General features: G+C 38.3%; 1 protein-coding gene across 2 annotated transcripts in view; it reads right to left on the bottom strand.

Moving 5' to 3' along the window:
- The window catches only part of WWOX (WW domain containing oxidoreductase), a 680961-nt gene that overhangs the window by 613463 nt on the left and 47770 nt on the right, over nucleotides 1–19728 (bottom strand). For both annotated transcript variants that reach the window (XM_054049157.1, XM_054049158.1), the window contains exon 5: nucleotides 18783–18889. In XM_054049157.1, coding sequence (XP_053905132.1) covers nucleotides 18783–18889 — 107 coding nt within the window. The remainder of the gene's footprint in view (nucleotides 1–18782; nucleotides 18890–19728) is intronic.

Here is a 19728-nt window from a genome sequence, read left to right on the forward strand (position 1 = left end):
GGCCCCCACGAAAATATAGTATTCTGTAGTATTGCAACTTTTTTTTTTTTATGGAAAGGGTCCCCGAACTTGCTTTGCACCAGGCCCCCTGAATCCTCTGGGCGGCCCTGCAAAGCTCTCCTAGTGAGGATGGATCTCATAACAGCAAACTTGCACTTTTGCCAGTATACCTTATTCCTGGCCTAAGATTACAAAGATGGTCCCTGCCCCTAAGAGCTTGTATAGTGCCTAGTACAATAGAGGTGGGACCTCTAAGCACTGAATATTATGTGACTCTGCCTGACAGTACTTATCAAAATAAACAATACTTGACACCTTTTTAAAGGGCCAAATGCTGTTCCCATTCAAGTCAATGACAGCTTTACCACAGATTTCAATGGGACCATGATATGGCACTCAGGGAGTGCAGAAAGCTATAAGGCCAGGTTTACTCCACAGACTTTTGCTGGTATAACTATGTTGGTCAAGGGAGTGAGGAGGTGTGATCTTTGACCAACACAGCAGTTCCAACACACCAAAAACCCCTAGTGTAGCCACATTTATACTGGCAAAACTATGCTTAAACTGATATAGCTTATTTCGCTCAGAGGGGACTGAAATAAGCTAAACTGGCAAAAGCAGGTTTGTTGATATAAACTGCATCCCATAGGAGTGCTTTGCTGATATAATTATACTGCCAAAGTGCTTCTAGTGTAGACACGGCGCCTAAGAGTATGTCCCTGCTGCAGAAGTAACCCAGCCCTGTTCTACAGTTGAAATTTGGATCGACATACCTAGAGTGCTCAGAGGTATGAAAAATCCACAGCCCTGAGCGCCAAACCTAATCTGGTCTAGGTTGATGGAAGAATACTTCCATTGATCTAGCTACTATCCCTCAGGGAGATGGAGTTCCTACAGAGATGTAAAAACCATTGCTGTATGCTGGATCCCTATGGGGTTATGCTGGCATAGCTACCTGCACCATAGCTATGCCGCTATAGTGCCTGTAGTGTAGACATGGCCCCAGGCTCTTACTCAGGTGTTGCACCTCATCTCCCTCCCATCCACACACCATACCTCTGATCCACATTTAGTGGCGTTTTCAAACTGGGCTAATTTACCCAGGTGTTGCTTTCACATGGGGTGATAATCCACCCATTTTGCAGTGAGGACACAGGCTACCATACCAGAGTATTGACATTCCTCCAATTCCTTCCCACAATTCCTCTGTGCGCCCAGGAAAGACAAATTCTCCCATAATTAACTAGTAAACAATTTGAGCAACACAAAGAACCATAGGATGTGCCTCCAGAAGTCCTAGTGACATACACAGGTGAGCACAGCACCACCGAGGACCCAGTAATGTGAGTGTTGCTTTGCAGTGCTGCTGCTCACACCCAGGCTAGGTGTAACTCGGGACCCAGACCCAGGTGCCAATCAGAGTTAACTCTGCATTGAATACATATCCTAAAAAGTCATTGGGTGGAATTCACTCCATGGCGTATAATACTGTACCATTCACTTTGTTCCAATTATATCCTCTAAAGACCAAGCTTGGAGTTTAAGCGGAGTTTAAGTGGGGTGTAGCTTCTTGTGCTGATCCTCACCACTCTGTGAATTTTACCTAATGTGAACACCAAAATCAAGTCTGAATGGGGAGTGCTGGAACACAATATTGTTCATGTGGAGTCATCTGCTCTTCTGGTGTCAAGCCATATCCTGGGTGGCTAGAGAAGTCCCACTATGATACAGAGAAAGAAAAAATCTGACAGTTTCCTCAAATAACTTTTCTAATGTGAAGCAAACCTTCCCACAGATGAGGCATACAAGACTGCTCACCACACCCCGCAGTCTAGTGGCACATCTTCTCCTAAAATACAATACAAATAGACCTGACAAACAAAGGCGGGGAGGGGGAGGGACTTATATGGGAGTATTATTATCCTCACTTTATACATGTTGGAACCTAGGCACAAAGAAATTAAATGATTTGCCCAAGGTCAAACAGGAAGCCTCTGGCAGAGCTGGGAGATAATCTCAAGTCTCAATCCCTTAACCACAAGGCAATCCTTCCGTTCCAGGAATTTAATATTTTTATGTAATGATCAAAGTTTAATTTTAAAGTTTATCCTGTATCTCAGTGATCTCAAATGAAATAGGGAAAAGAAAAACTATGAACAAGCTCAGCATACTATAACTTATTTTTACCACCTCCTTATAAAGTTATATATTGAGTAATAAAGCTGCTCCTGCAAAATGATGCACTGAGAATCTTTACCAGGACTAAATTAATAGAGGCTTAGTGCAAAGATTGCAACATTTGGATTGCATTTTCAATCTAGCTTTCCCTCTTCAAATAAAGTATTGCTGAAGGAACAAGAGTTGCCATTTAGAAAACACCAAAGTAAATGTTTACCTTTTAATTTTAAGGTTAGCATTATAAGCAATCCATTCTGGTTCAGAATGCTCACCTGGCATGTCACAAGTAAAATGAGAATGAATTTTTAATAACATGAATTGCATTCAGAAATAATGAGTGTTTTCCCCAATAGCACAATTAGAAATGCACATACATGAAGTGCTTCCTTCCAGCACAAAAAACAGAAAGGAGCAACAAAGATTTTTAAATTACCTAATTTCATAATGAATGGACAGTTATACATTGGACAACCCCCCTCAATGCAGCTCAAATAAAGTCAGATCTAATAACAATGCCAGATTTTCAAAAACAAGCATGCAAAAGTGCATTATTTTGTACTTTTTTGCACATTATTTTGCAAGTGCCAGACTTTCATGAAGGCATGGAGGTTTGCACACGAGCAAGATGGGATCGGTGCATACCTTACTTGGACACACTAGTTAAGCATATGCATGCGTGTGCAGCTATATACTAAAAAACTGGCCCCTTAAAGACAAATCTTTCTACATACTTAACATATCTAGGGCCTGATCCAAAGCCCAAAGTAAAAGGAAAGACACTGATTGATTTCAATAGGCTTTGGATTAGACCCTAACTAAAATAATGTGGCACTATCCAGAAGAACATAATACACCACTCAGATACCCCTTATCTTTACAGCCACTTGTACAGTGGACTTACAGAGCAACATGTGCATTCTGTCATGACTGTATCACTTAGTGCCATAAAGAAACCATTCTGCATGCCCAAACTCCTTAACCAAGGGGTAGTCAATAGGTGGACTGCAGACCAAATCTGGCCCGCAGACACTTTAAAAAGATTTTGTGGTCTGTTCCATTTATGTATTCTTATCATTGTTATTTTTGCTGGAGTCCGGACCTTGCCCAAGACATTTGGATCTTGACGAGAAATAACTGACTACCCCTGCCTCAACACATTGAATTAAGTGAGAAGCTATTATTAAGGAGAGGATACCATTAATTATCATTAGTCAACATTTATATTGCAGAAGTGCCTAAAACCCACAATCAGGTTGGGCTTCATTGTGCTGCGTACTGCATAAACACTTACCAAATGACAGTCCTACCATGTGCTGCCAACAAAAGATTATCAAGTAAGGAGAAGCATTCCTTTCAGCTAATAGTAGGGATTGTGAAATGAGAGAATGGAGAAATGAGAGAATGGAGACGAAGGTGACAGGCTCTTAGAAAAAGGTCTGAGCACGTAAAATACTGTAGTACTTCCCATGGTGGAGAGAGGAGATAAAATGATGGCAAACTGATTACAAACTTAGTGAAGTTGCACAGTGCTTCAACTCCAGAGTAATAGAAATACCTTAGAGAGACTGACAAAGCTAGCAGTGCCCTCAAGGCAGACATTTTGCGTAACATTTCTACCACTGTTTATATTTTGGTTATGCCTCCTTCTTGAATAGCGATTCTATGGGTGTTTTAGGTCATTTATGTGTACACTGGTCAGGAGCTTCGATTTTCAATTACAAGCTAAGGAATATCAGGAAGCCCATTAGTTGTTGGATGAGTGCCCCCAAGTCAAGCCCTGGGTGCTATAAGAAGTAATGCTGATGATTCATTAAGCGATAGGTCATACTCTTTCCTCTTTCAGTGCTGAAATATTGCTCCAGCATGGTACAGTGTTTCTACCGGTTGTGGAGGAGTATTTAAATGCTTGTGATTAGAGCAGAACTGATACAGAAGTCACTGAAGGAGAAAAACATTAAGTAGGGTTTTTTAATTTTTAAACCACCACCATACTGTTTTTAATGGCACCAGATGTACACAGAGATGTACACAATGGTGTTTTAAAGACAAGTAGAACAAGATCCATAATCAGAAATGTTTATTGGCTATCTGGAAGGGCTCTTCTACCACATTGGGGGGTCTAAATAAAAGCCTAAAGAGAAGAGGAAATCTTTTAGGGCTCAAATCCTGTAGGGTCTACTTTGTATGACCCCGGTGGGATTTCTCCATAGCCCTACTTCTAACTCCTAAAACACAGAAGATGGAGAAAACGATGCAAGTGTGACTTTTTTTCAAATGAACTTTTTTGATGTCAAAATGATTGAAGGTCCATAACATATTCATAAAAAATAGAAAGGGAAAAGGGAAAAAAAAAAAAAAAAAAAGGAGAGAGCCTAAAACAGGGGTCGGCAACGTTTGGCACGCGGCTCGCCAGGGTAAGCACCCTGGCGGGACGGGCCAGTTTATTTACCTGCTGACGCGGCAGGTTTGGCCGATCGCGGCCCCCACTGGCTGCGGTTCGCCGTCCGTGGCCAGCACATCCCTCACCTGCGCCGCTTCTCGCCGCCCCCATTGGCCCAGGATGGCGAACTGCGGCGAGTGGGGGCTGTGATCGGTCGAACCTGCCACGTCAGCAGGTAAATAAACTGGCCCGTCCCGCCAGGGTGCTTACCCTGGCGAGCCGCGTGCCAAACGTTGCCGGCCCCTGGCCTAAAAGATACATTATCAAAAAGTTTGTCTTGCAGTTTCCAGCTCACAATTATATTTTGCTAATGTAACCCACACACCTCCTGGATGTGGTGTTCTGTCCCATCTAGTGGCCACTGAGAGAGAGAGAGAGAGAGAGTTAAAATGAGTCTGCTCTACAGCCTTAGCTAACAACCAGTTGGCTTTTAGCTCATGCGGTAGAGGCTCATGCGCTAAGCTCCACAGATCCCCACTTTGATCCCACCTGCCGACGACTGGGGTCTATCAGTGTTACACTAACAAACATTTTGGGGAGTTTGTGCAAAGGACAGTGAGCAATCCATTTTCACTGTGAATATACTGCTTTACTGGTTCCCTGTCACACATTCCATCCTATTCACTCACAATATGAAATAAGCTAGCAAATTTGTTTGTCAGTTTGTGAATTAATTATATGAAAACCTATGAAGTCTTCAACATAGATGCTAGTTTTGGCAGAGTTTTATAAAGGAAAACAAAGAATCAGTTTGGTGATAAAGTGACCCACTGGATTTCACCACGACTTTCATCAAAAGTTATCACAGTACATATTAAATCATTAGCAACAAACTCTGCAGCCTGCTGGTTTTAAAATGCAGACAGAGAAATTCAATGCAGAAGCAAAATAGGGCCAATAATATAATTACAGCACTATGCCTGTGTAGTCTAAGTTAATGTTATTATTTGACATTGCAAGGCTATGCTATTCCCCATGAGTCTCAATGGAGACAAGATTCACTCTAATTGGTTCCAAAGCACAACCCACCAACAACAATCTTTCCTCAGGACCAGTAATGTTAATTTCCACACGACTGTAAATAGTGTTTGCAAACAATACAAACATGGTAATAGGAGGCTAGGTGGGTAATTAATGTGGTTACAAAGCAGCTTATTTGCATTTTTATTTAAAACTCCCTTCTTTAAAAAGCAGCTCAGATTTCTTTTTGTAAAAGGAGCCTTGGTTAAGGAGTACAGCAGTAATTACTCTCTTTAGGGGTTCTTTTATATGTCCTTTAGGGAATTAGAATGAAAAGATAAGCAGAATTATAAAGGGAATCATGTAAAATATAAAATGTACTATAAACACTTAGTAGTGTATTTACCATAAGCTAAGCTTGCCTTTTTCATTAATGGAATATATTACAAGCTCACATCACAATCAGAGTAATTGTGGGGATGGTTAAAAATTTACAATCAAGCCAGTTTAACTTATTTTCAAAACTTAGTTCTACAAGTGTAATGAGAGAAGAATTCTATTTATGTGAAAAGAATACATGACATGGAGTATATACAAACAGAGGGTTTTTCCGTACCAACAATGTACACTATGGGAAAAGCAATTAGACAATGGGAGTTTATGGAAAGAAAGATTCAGATAAATAGGATTCTGCTGTATTCTGTGTATCTGTAAAACATCAGTATGAAGCTTATCTACACATATCTGTAAGCGAGGCTATGTGAATACAGAAAGGCCAAGATTTAAAAGCAGATGTCTAAAGTTAGGCCGGATTCTCAGAAGTGCAGAACAGCCAGCTGCTCCCATTAGTTTTAACTGAAGCGCTGGTGGCCTGATTTTTTCAAAAGTGCTAAGCAATTTACTTGGGAGCCTAAACAAGAATTTAGAAGCCCAGCTTTAGGCACCTATTTTTTGGAAAGCTTGGAGAAAACTAGTCATGGCTGAGTGATTTGCTGGCAATATTCTCTCATGTTATGTTTTGCCAATTTCCTGGATGATGAAGGTGGGTTGTTTGTTTTTGTAATGAAGAACACTGAAGTTGTATCAAGAAGAAGAACAGTGTTTTACTAAAATCAGGAACCAAATATCCCTCTCCTGCAAATGTAATGTGTATAAAACATGGGAGAGGAGCACTGCGGACATTTCATTTCAGACATTTTTGAGACGGTAGAAGATGAGTGGGAAGACGACTTCAGATGATTTGGTTCCAATGTACAATATTATGGCTGGTTAAAAATGTACATGCTATTATATGAAAAGCTGTATTTTACACTAATTAAATACAACACTAACTTCACAGACAGGCAACAGCACTTTTGTTTTCATTAGTTGGCTATGGGATTATGGCTAGAGCAGTTAGATGTTGACATACAGTATAGAGTAACCTAGAAATCCAAAATTACAGCAGGAGACCAAGGCAGAATTTACTATTCTGGACTATCTCTTAGTCAAGATGTTATTAAACTACCAAGGTGAATCTCCTTCTATTGTCACCCTACTAACTTCCTTCTGTGCACTGCATATGAAAAGCCCAGAATGCAATGGGATATTTTTGCTGACCTTGGCAGAAAGACACCAGGTGGGACAAAATCGTTGGATACCCCTTCACAATTAAGAGGGATGCTGACCCTTTCAGGGAAATAATACCTTCTGATCCTGACTAGATAATGCCTCCATCAGGACACAAAACAGGCTGGTGCCTTCATAGGTTAGCAGGGCTTTGTGAAATTCAAACTGACAGAATGCTGCAGGTTGGCTCTCTTGGACATTTTGGAAGGGAGTGCTCATATGTTCCTTTCAGAATGAACCCCCTGCTTTCTTTCACCTATATTTCCCTGAGGTCAAGCATAGATGAAGTAGGCATAAGGCAGATATGCCCATAACTCACCCTTCTTTTCATGAGACTACCTTAGAGTACACTTGGTGCTGGGGTACATTTGGTTCGGAACTAGCAGCCCCTACTGTTGTGAGACATCAGACCCTCATTTCTTCCACTAGGACAATAGCAACCACCCGAATTGAATCTCCCTACCCATCATCTCTGCCCCTTTTACTAATCCACTCAACCTACCCCACCCACAACATTTCAATCATTCTTCCTCTCTGCTAAAACCCTTCCAACACACATCCTGTTTCTTTCCACAGGACACTCCTCATCCTCAGCTTCAGTGTTCTTCCCTGTGCTGCTCCTTCCTTTTTCTCTTCCCCAAGATCCTACTATTCCCTAACCCAAGTCTTCCCAACTTATGAAGGGCTCTCTGCTTCAACCACTCACATCACCAGCCATTTTGAATCCTATTTCTTATGCAAGGAACAATCCCGCCCTCCATTGTGCCAAGCCACTTCAAATTCTTCAAAGCCCCTTTTGTGGTCTTCTTTCAGCTTGCCAGCTACTGCTAAACCATTTCTGCAGCGATCTCTGGTAAGTTTTGACAAAAAGCTTTGGAACTACAAGAAACTAAACTAAAAAATGCAGATCCCATTTCTTTAATTACATTTCTTCTCCTAGCCTTTTGTTTACTGAATAAGGGCCACGTACGGATAACATTTAATACTAAGCGCAATGCTTGCTATCATGAGCAGTGCAACTTAAGTCAGTGTGACCACTCATGATAGGAAGCACTACATTTGGCAGTAAGTGCTTATAGCGTCTAGAACTAAAATAGTAAATGCTTTTGAGCAGAAACATAAGCGGTTTCTACAGGATTTGTCTGTACAGTACCAGGTAAATCTCTGGCACTATAGAAATAATAATAACTTCTATAAATCTGAAATCAACAATGTATATTTTTGGCTGTAGGTAGATTGTATAAAAAGGGCATTGGTGGAAAGGTAGCTGACTAGATATTTTCTACCGATACTTTCAAATACATAAAAACAGTGATATACTTTAACTTTTAAGAAATATTTTGTTTTTACAAATTCATGCATTTAGCATACACATTCTTTGGAATTACAGTTCTTTATCAACTGAAAAAGAATCAAAACACTTCCAAGTTCTCATAACTGTGGCAAGAAATTAAAGTGAATAAAGAGTAAGATGTTATATTAATTAAACATTTGGAATGCGTCCATAACGTTTAATGAAAATGGAAGCCATATGAGGTCTTAAATGACTGGAAAATGCCTACCAAATCCTTTAAAGCCTCCTGCACCCACCCATAGTGACTAGAAGACTGCTTTATAGTTCATAAATGTTATTCTTGTAAAATATCAATGTATTTGGATAATAAAACTACATATTTACTACAATAATGGTACAAGGCTAACTGTACATGTAGACAAAGGTCTGAAATAGTTCAGCTGTAGTCAGTAGATTGATTCTGTATAAATGATATCCACTATTCAGTGTTGGGCATCTTGCTGAATGCAAGGGCCTTAACACATCTGCTATATAATTCAGACTCTGTTTTACAGTGGTTTCATTACCAACCATAAAAACTGTAACAGTGGAACTGTATAAACAAACTGAACAGTGTTTTTACTGTAAAACATGAATGTAATCTAAATATTTGTCTTTCCCTTCTCTCAGCATCTGTAATGAGAGCAGCAAATTCATGCCATATGTTTATAGTGCAAGAAAAAATAGATTTCAACAATTCATCCATGTGGATGCTGGTGAAGCTATTTAATGTTTTTAATTCATCCATTTGCTTTTACATATAAATTTCTTGCAAATCATTACCAAAAAAACCCTCTTGCCATTGTCAGTTACTAAATTTGTTGCTGTTAAAAAGGTGCGTGCCTGGCAAGAAGAATATAGAGATGTTATCACTGCAGAAATCTATCAAGACCAGTTGCTATGACAGACTAAGAAACATCAGCATGGGTAGCTGCATTACCAATATATATTACCAAAAACATAATACAATTTAGAATCCTAAAGCCTATCAATTACTTCAGAAGTTCAAAAGCTGCAGCTAATTTGCTCCTCCATTAGCAGGCTGTGTTACAGTATATTTGAGCCTTATTTTTTCTTAGAGCTGCAAACACATTTGAATGCTATTCAAAGTCTTGGGTATCACTGTATAACAATTTATTTACAAGCTGTACTTGGAAGATGGCTTTACTAGCAGCCCCAACAACCACACCCTCTGTGTCCCTCAACACTGGAAGGGTCAGTGATATAGACCACATACTAATATAGATACTACTAGGAACTGGACTGAGGATCAATTCATTTCATGCAGCTCACAGCCTGATCTCAGATGGTTATGATATTTGATTACTACCAACCTCAGCCAGAACTCCATTAGTAACATCAGTTCTCATCTAACTCACATTAAAATCAACTGAAAGATTTTAACTTAAAGGAGAGTAGGATCAGGCCTTTAAAAAGTAAAAAACGTATGTGCTGTTAGTTATCCTATCCCTTTTCCCTATCTTTATCTGCAGTCTTCAGCTTGTTTACCAGATTTAGAGCACTGAAGAAACATGCCTCCCCCATACTGAGTTTACTCTGCAGTAAAGTATCCTGAAATACCTATACTTGTTTTTTGAACATTTTACTTTTTGAGAGTGTTTATTCATTATAAAGTTTATCAGAAGATGTAACAGAAGTGCCAGTCGGTGCCATTTTGTGGAACCCAACAGTTACTGATTCCTACCTGTGCTTTCAGAAGCAGTCTATTCATATGCTTTAGGACTTTCCATGACTGACCTCTATAGCTTACTGCTAATCAGCCACAAGGAGCCCTTTCTCCATTGAGCATGTCAGTGGACTTAGAGCATTTTTAGTGGATTGTTCCTAATAAGGCATCCTATACATGGGTCTATGGTGAGGAAAACAACTGTATAGGTTTTGTGGCATTCTTGAGGTAAAACAGAAGCTCAGTGACTTAGCACATAATGGGTAGCAAGAGTTTTATCTTCTAGATCAAGATTAACATCTACAGGGGTCGAGATGCTGAAGGCTACACAAGAGTTTTTGGTTGATAGAGGTAACATTTCTTTTCAATGAACATATTCAATACACAGAACCAAAATCAACATCTGAGGCTCACTAACTGGCAGAATAGTCCCTTCTTGAAAAACTAGGCTAATGTATCGATTGTATAAAAAGCGCTGCATGCATTCCTCGCAAATGGGGCACATACACAAAGCCTGGGCATACAGCTTGCTTCCTGTCTTCCTATATTTCTGTTAGGTAACAGTTGGAGAGCCAAACCTGAAAGATCAGGTTTTAATTTCAATCACAATAATTTATTCAGCAACTGTCAATCAATCATTCTTTATAGGAGTTACCCTCAGGTGGACAATACTTTGAGAAAAGAGTAGAGGCAAGAATCAAACTTATCTTGCTGTTCTGTGTTAGAAGTTTTTTGTACTTTTGTTACATCTATACCTTGTAATCATCTCCATGTAACAGAAATTTTAGTTTGCCAATAATTTAATCTTTATTTGAAGTAACTGTCATCTTAATATTGAAGAAACTATAAGAGAAACATTTCTTTAGACTTTTTGTTAAAACAAAAAATGTTCAATTTATTTTTAATATTTACTTAAAAGACTGAAATCTGATAGGACTATATACATGTAAGTTTCTCAACACAAAAAGCTATATGATATTTTATTCATCCACATTTTGAAGAATTTTCTTGAGAATATAGTTAACATCTGGAGCTAGGTAGCTCTGTCCAACTGTTATGCTTATACTCAGTTAGAAAAATGCATCAATAATACAATACAAAAAGCTCCCTAACTCCTCTTTCTGGAGCATAGATTTCAATGTTCATCAGAGCAACTATGTGTACTAACAGCACTGTAGTGTTTTTCATTAAGCCTTAAAGTCAATTAAGCTGCGAATTGGAACAATCATTCCTCCTTTGCAAAGTATTGATATTCTTCCTTGGCTGCTTTAGGGCCTTTCCACTACTCAAGGAGAGATTTGTTTGACAATTTATGATTAAAATTAATTATAGCTCTAAAATTCCAATTTCCTTTCTTCTGAGTAAGAAATTATCAAACTCAGTTTTAAACTGATATTGAGCTTTATCGTGCATGGGCAACTTCCATTTTCAAAACATCTACTGTAAAGCAACACATGTCTCTCTGTGGTTTGATTCCTTTACAATTATATATATCTCAGTCCATACCGACATACTCCACTACTATCCCCTCAAATGTGTGTGGGTTTGGGTGTTTTTTGGGTTTTTTTTTTTGATCTTTTGGTTTTAAAAAAGAAAAACCACAATGGCCACACTTGAAAAGTTGTTGCTTTAAGTATATAGATAAGGCAATTATTTCTGTATTTGCAGTATTACCTAACCTTCGCGATACTATAGGAAGTAAGTAAAATACCGCAAATGCAACATTAAATGTTATGCAGTTACCTAATGTAGCTGACAAGTTTTCAAGTGTGATCATTGCAGAGCTGGTATCAAAGTCTCCACAAAATAGCATTTTGGACATAAATAGCAGAAAATTCGTGGTTTTCTACATTCGTCTTCAACAATCAGCCAAGTCATCCCCTGTGGTTTTTTAATTTACAGTGCATGCAACTGCTGATCTGACAAACCTTGTTTTACTGGATATCATTAGTATTATCCTCAAGTCCGTTAGGTTAAGTTTTTTTCAGTCCAAATGGCTTTTTTTTTTTTAAAGCTTACTTTTATGTCTGAATTGCAACATTCACTGAAAAGAGATAATCTAAAATTGATTTTTGTGTAACAATAACTGATTCTTTTGTAGTAACAAAACTAACACCAACAAAAAAGATAGCTCTCTACTGATACTAATGGAACCTACATTTTATGGCACTATTGATGATGATCTCATAAATCGAACAGACCAGAATGTCAAGGGCGTTACTCAGGTTGTTCTCAAGTTCATTTAAGCATACTGTACTTCATAACTGACTTTCTTTAATTCTGTATTATAATAGGTCTTCACATTTTTTAAACAAGAATTATATTTTTCCCACAAAAAGTTTAGATGTATAATACATACATAATAAGTCAATACAAGAGAATCAAAACTTTAAACAAAAATATTTGTTTCTTTAATCATGTTCTGGGTAGTTGAACATTCCTGATTACTTTAAAATAAGCAAAATACTTCTCAGATTCATTAGAAGTTGTAAGTGCTCAGTATCTTTTAGTATTTGGCCCTACATTAACGGAATATAAAGGTTGCAAAGGGAAGTACTCAAAGTAAGAAACCTGAACCTTAAGGAAGAACGCACTACCTTAACTCTGCCCAGTTATGCATTCGTATTAAAATAACATAAGAATGGCCATACTATGTCAGATGAATGGTCCATCTAGCCCAGCATCCTGTCTTCCAACAGTGGACAATACCAGATGCATCAGAGGGAATGAAGAGAACAGGGAAATTATTTAGTGATCCATCCCCTGTCGTCCAGTCCCAGCATCTGGAAGTCAGAGGCATATGGACACCAAGAGCATGGGGTTGTGTCCCTGATCATCTTGGCTAATAGCTATTGATGAACCTATCCTCCATGAATTTATCTATTTCTTTTTGAACTCAGTTATAGTTTTGGCCTTTACAGCATCCCCTGACAATGAGTTCCACAGGTTGACTGAGTTGTGTGATACAAATCTTTAACCATACTATTTCTCAAACATTTTTCTAAAACCTTAGATAGGACACAAACACTTGTTACAGATTTGCTACTCTTTTAAACGCACTAAGTTCGTTGTTATAATGGTACATTTGTGACTTTTATATGAGTATTATAAGCAGTAGCATAAATTTCTAAAATTATCACATGCAGTATTTCCAACAAAAAAATCAGATAAAATTAAATATTATTGAAAATATTCATAGACAATTTCACAAATAAATAACATTAGATTTCCATTAATACTATGAATTTTTTAAAAGCTGTTTTATCCACTTCATGGGAGAATTTAGGGAATGCAGAATTTATGTTTGTACAATGCAGATTAATGACTCAGTCCAGCAAAGCATTATGCATATGAGTAAATTTACTCACATTGATAGTACCACTGACTTCAATGGGGCTACTCCCAAGAGTAAAGTTACTCATGTGTGCTAAGCTATGTAGGATTGCACCCTAAGGTGGTATATTTCCAAATATAGTTCTACATTCTCAAGTTCAACTGAAGTGAACCAAGTCCCCTTGATCATATAGCTTCCCCTAAAACTACAAAGTCAAAGGTCATGGCCACTTAAAAGCTTTCCTTTCCAGCAGGGTACAGTATTTCCTGTCCTGTAGGGGGAATTCCACTGAATAACATTAAGCCATGTTTTCTTTAACAAGACACTTTGTTCAGGAAAGTGGAATGTTCAGATTAACAAGCTTGCACACTACCATATAATAAAAAAATATATAAAAATTTATTACAAAATAAATATCAGTATCAATATTGTAATATTAGTATTAACCAGATTAATCTAACATGCATATGTATTTTCACCCTTTTATTTACAATAACTGTGTTTTTCTCTCTCCCCTAATTCTCCTCAAGATTGCTTACAATTTGATGTAAATTTTAAGCATCTTGTAATTCACCAACTAATTCTCTCCTGGTTACACACTCCAAGTAATTAAAGTTCAGTAATAACTTATTCTTTCTGCTCCAGCACCTGCATTTCATTTGTTTATTTTCCCAGAGTCATAAATCTGAGGGACTGTCAAAATGCCACAATATTAGTGCAATAATCAAAGTTAATTAGTGCCTCTCAATAAACAACAACAAAGCCATTACAAAGATGCATTGAAGGTTCTCCAGCTACTCAGTTTACAGATGAGATTGTATTCTGAACAATTAGAATTTGAGAACTGTTAGTAAATAAATGTAGTGTTTTTTTAAGCAATTTGAACCAAGACAGTAATCTTCATTCAATTACCAATTCATTAACTTTCAGTGAGGTAATATATGTACTTACACAAGTAGTCTGGTACTCTTGTTGTCTAAACAAAGTACTAAAAACAATTTTTGCTTTCACTGAATTTTGATAACTTCTTGAAAAGTACTTTTTAAATAAAATGTGCAAAGCAAATTATATGTAAGAGGCACTCACTATTATTTCATGTCATTTCACTCTTCTGTTGAAATAATTTAATTACATTTACTTATGGACATTTAGAAAGAGAATAAATCAATTCAAAAAAGGGTCTACTCAAAAATCCAGCTATGTTGGAAGATAATCTAAAGCCAAATTTAAAAGTAACACAAATACAGTCTTCTCGTGGGCCCTTTAGATATTCCACTGGTGCTACTGCAACAAAGAAAACAGGCAGCTTCCATTTCAATTAGGAACTATGGAAAAAACAAACCTTAAAATACAGTATTTGGAACTCACAGGCCCAAGAGAGATAAGGCTTTAATCCAAAATACCTTCTTCAAGAAACTGAGCTCCAGAAATTATTCTTCTTCTTCTTATGTGGCATCTCCATTACAGGAGGTTTGCAATCATGGTAGCACATTCTGTATGACCCTCCACTAATCTCTTGTGGATGAATAGTCCTTTTGATTCATCCAGAATACCACATCATCCATCAACTTTCCCTTCCAGTGCCCGTAAATGCGCATCACCAGCTGAAGCCCTTATAATGTGCCCTGCAAATCAAATCTTTCTTTTCATAAGATTTCTGACTAGCATTTCCTGAGTTCCAATAATCTCCAATACTTTTTCATTACATGTCTCTATCAATGATATTTTTAAATTTCTTCTGTAACATCATAATTTCAGAAGAATTGTAGTTTATTATTGATTGTTTGAATGCCCATGTTTCACAGCTGTAATTTAACACAGACCAAATGCAAGGTTTTAAGAGATGGAATTTAGTCTTCAAATTTATGTCCCTTCTCCTCAGGTGTTTATTCTTCCAGAATGTCTCTTTCACTGTTGCTATTCTGGTGCTGACTTCAGTATCCGATCTTCCATCTTCTGTATTGATGCTTCCTAAGTAGCAATAATGTCTCACTTGCTGCATGGCTATGTTATGCACTATAATCTTGCATGTCTTTCTAGGATCCTGGCATACCACCATAGTTTTTGACTTGTCCACATATGACCTTAGATAGACAATATTCTGTCATATGCATATATAATCTCCACTAACTGCACAGACTTTCTTCTGAATCAGCCAACAGTGCCATGTCATCTGCATAGCAAATATTATTCCATTTTCCATTCATCTTAATACCTTCTTCTGCTTAATTTCATCTAAACTTGATACAAGTGTTGAATAAAGTCAGTGACGTTATACAAACCTAACTCTTCTCTTGATCCCTACTAGATTTTCATTTTAATTTCCCATTATAATCACCTTTTGATTCCAGTATAAATTGTTTTATTACTCAGTTTGTATCCATCAATCCCTACAGATATTAATGTATTGAGTAATTTGTATGAGTAGAATGACTTTCCAAATAAAAAGAAATACCCAACAAGTATACTGTTTTCCCATTTCAATTGATCTTTTGAATATGAGCTTCAAGTTCATAATGGCATTTATTGTGCCCTTTCCACCTTTTAAGTCATATTGTTATTTGCTTATTTCCTTATCAATTTTTCCTTGTATTAAGCTCACAAAAGTATCTTAGAGACATGCGATATTAGACTGCCTGTTCTGTAGTCTTTACAATCCATAGAGTTCTTTTTGAGGATTTGGATATACAGTGAGATTGTAATGTCTTTTGGCAATTCTGCTGTCTCAAGCATATTCTTCATTCATCTGACAGGGATTACAAACTTTCATCCCCTATGCTTTAAAACAATTCAGCCAGTATTCCATCACAACATAGTGCTTTTCCATTCACGGTCTTTTTATTGCTGCCATGATTTCTTCATCCATTATTGGCAGGTTTGCCTGATCCATCTGTAGTTGAACTTTTCAGGAATATCTTCACCATATAGTTCCTTGACACATTCTCATCATCTCTCGTTCTTGTCTTTATGGTTTGTCAAATATTGTCCATTTTTGCAACATCCAAGGACACCTGGAGAGAGGTTCAGGCTAAAAATTGACGCTCCTTAATGTTGGCCTGGAAGTGTTCTCAATTGAATATCTTCAACAGGAGCATAAAGGATGCAAACTTGTTGTAATTCAGGTAGTCATACTTGTCCACAATCACCTGATCACAAACTGAGGGTTGCAAAAGAGTTAGGCTTTCCATCCAAAACAGTCTAACCTTTTCTAGTTCATGTCATAGACAAAAGACAAAAGGAATAGACCTGGAAAAATGCTGTCCACCACCACGGAATTGGTGGGGATGGGAAAACAAAAATTCTAAGTCTCTGGGGGGGGACGGGACATAATATTCCTTATTTGCCCATTTACAAGTTGGCAGGATGGGAACAGGAGTTTACCACACAGTTTTTGCTAGATCCAGGAGTATTTAATTAATGGGAAGCGCAATCTAAGTGAGTGTTGCCAACTGCAAAACATCCAACAACTTGTGATGCGAGTCTTTAACCTCCTCAAAAAGGTATATGGAGGGTGTCCACCACCCCCTTCACAAGGTCCTGGAACTGATTAAAATTACCGGACATCTGTGGTGGCCCCAGTAGAAACAGATGGAGAATCCTGCAGTACTGTGAAGCACTGGTAAACCAGAGACTGGGGTCTCAGTACTGAGAGTTGTTCAGTACCCATAAGCAGTGGGGATTCCAGCTCATCTAACAGTGACAAGTCTCTGAAGTAACAGAATGCCTGCGGTACCAAGTGGTTCTGTACTGACACAGCAGTTGACTTGGGTGGTACCATTGGTTTGGAGTGTGTAGGTGCCAGGGCCAAAGGTGTGTGCTTCAATTTCATCAGTAACAATGGAATTGAGTGAGAAGACACCACTGGTAAGTCTGAAATAGACTGTGCCAATTTGGAGGCAGATGGTACTAGGGCCCCGCTGATGCTGTGTTTTTCTAAAGTGCTTTGGGATCTCCCTGCTCTGCCAGTACCAGAGGAAGAGACTTTTGCCTCCACGGTACCAAGTTGAGAAGCCGAGGCCGCTGAAGTCATAGATCTAGCAGAAGGTTACTGGGAGACTGAGCTCCTCTTCTTAGGAGTCTTCCCTAGTCCTCCAAGATCTTCCCCTTCTGAGGTTAGACTTTAGCTGAAGTCAAAGGGGCACTGGATCTGTCTGGAGACAGATGTATGTGAGGGTCTCCTGATTGGACTCAGAAACAGGTTGAAGAGAGCACTCCATCAGCAGCAGCTTCAGTTTGGTCTCCTGCTTCTTCTGAGCTCTAGATTTTAAAGCCAGGTAAGAGTTACACTTTTGGGAGATATGGGACTCTCCCAAGCAATGGATACACTTAGAGTGACTGTCGCTGATCGAGATAGCCTCCCGACATGAAAGACAGTGTTTAAAAACCAGTGAGTAAGCCATGTCCAGCCAGGCCAAATAAGCTCCCCAGAAAAATGGGAGAGAGAAAAAAGGAAGAGATGACAAACAAACTTCTCACAACTATCTAGCTAATTCTAGACTAACAACAATACTTACTAGAAACACTAAACTAATTAAACAACAACTACAAAACATGCTGAGGTGGACACACTAGAGCTCTGTCTCATGCCCAGTCATTAAAGGAGGAATGGAAGGCATTTTACCTGCATAGCCCTATGTACCCTCTAAGCATGTCACGAGGTTGTATAGGGTGAATGGAGAATGCTAACAGAACATCTCCAATCAAGGGCTCAAGAGGCACACGTACACCTGAAATGGAGCACCCACGGGGATAGTACTCAAAGAAAAATAAGTATTTACAAGACAAAAATGATTTCCTTGAAACACCTTATAGGTAGAATTTTATGGAACTCTCAAAGTAATAGTGACTAAGGTAGCAAGGGCATTAAACTGACAATCTCAGGAATAATTAAGCACACATTTAGATGCTTACAAAAATCTCTTTTTCTGTCATCAATGGCATGCGCCTCATTAGTCCTTTTGAATTTTTTAGCATTAAAATAACCAAGCACAGTATGATGATGCTTAAAATGAACTGTACATACACATTATAAAATGGCACAGCTCCTTTGTTCCATCTATAAATACATTTAAGTACTGAAGTGATTATTGCAATACAAAGAAAGCTGTTTTCTTGAATTCTGATAAGTGACAAACAACATTCATTAAATGGCATACACTGCACAAAACGACCTCATAATTGCACATTGTTTTGAAGATGGTAGAATTTGCTAAGCATTGAAAAAATATATGAGTTTCCTTACCCATTCCTCTAGGATGCGTTGCACAGCTTCGTTGGCTCTTGACATATTTCTGCAGGCAAGTATGACATAGGCACCATGGAGTGCAAGAGACTTTGCAGTTTCAAATCCTATAATAAAAATAAAAAAACCAATTCCAATCAGAGAAAGATGAGTCTTCATAAAACTAGCAAGAGGTATGAACTCGTGTTTCAAGAGAGATGCAGCCAGGAACTTAGGAATTTCTTTAATATGCATCTCCACTGTTCTAGTTATTTGAGGCTATCTTTGTAAGGGCACACATGCAAAAAGTGATAGACACTTGAGTGTACTTAAGCTGTGCGCAGCAAATGCCTAGCATGCACATGCAAGTCAAGTCTGCATACAGGTAAATGCCCACAAGACTTTAGGATCACAAAACTTAGGTGCATGCAAAACTCCACATGTGCTCTTACAAGTATAGCACCTTAACCCCTCTGCCTCAGTTTCTCCATTTGTAAAATGAGGATAATTACTATTATTTATTTGTATTACCATAGTACCTAGAAGCCTCACTTCTTACCTTACAGAGTTGCTATGAAGATTTAGCAGTTAGGGTGAAATCCAGGCCCTACTGGTTTCAATGAGAGCTTTGCCATTGACCTCAATGGAGCTAGGATTTCATCCTTAAAGCCCACAATACACAAAGAATTGCAGTAGTGCTATATAAGTGCTAACGGTGATCATAACTCAGACTAGATTTTCTCTTCAAAACTGAGATCATAAACTCATCTGAAATTATGGAGTTCTTTCCTACCCACAATTAATAGAAGAGGTGAGTTTGGTTGTTTCTTCAAAATGCTGCATCAAGCCTTGAACGGAAGCACATGTTGCTATGTTTGCCAAGACAGCACAGAAAGGCATGAGGAGAGGAGCCCACGTGTGCCTACAGTCTTGGATGGATTTAACACACCTGGAGCTGGCCTGTTAT

Source organism: Malaclemys terrapin, chromosome 14 (genome assembly GCF_027887155.1).
Source record: "Malaclemys terrapin pileata isolate rMalTer1 chromosome 14, rMalTer1.hap1, whole genome shotgun sequence".
NCBI classification, from domain to species: domain Eukaryota; kingdom Metazoa; phylum Chordata; order Testudines; family Emydidae; genus Malaclemys; species Malaclemys terrapin.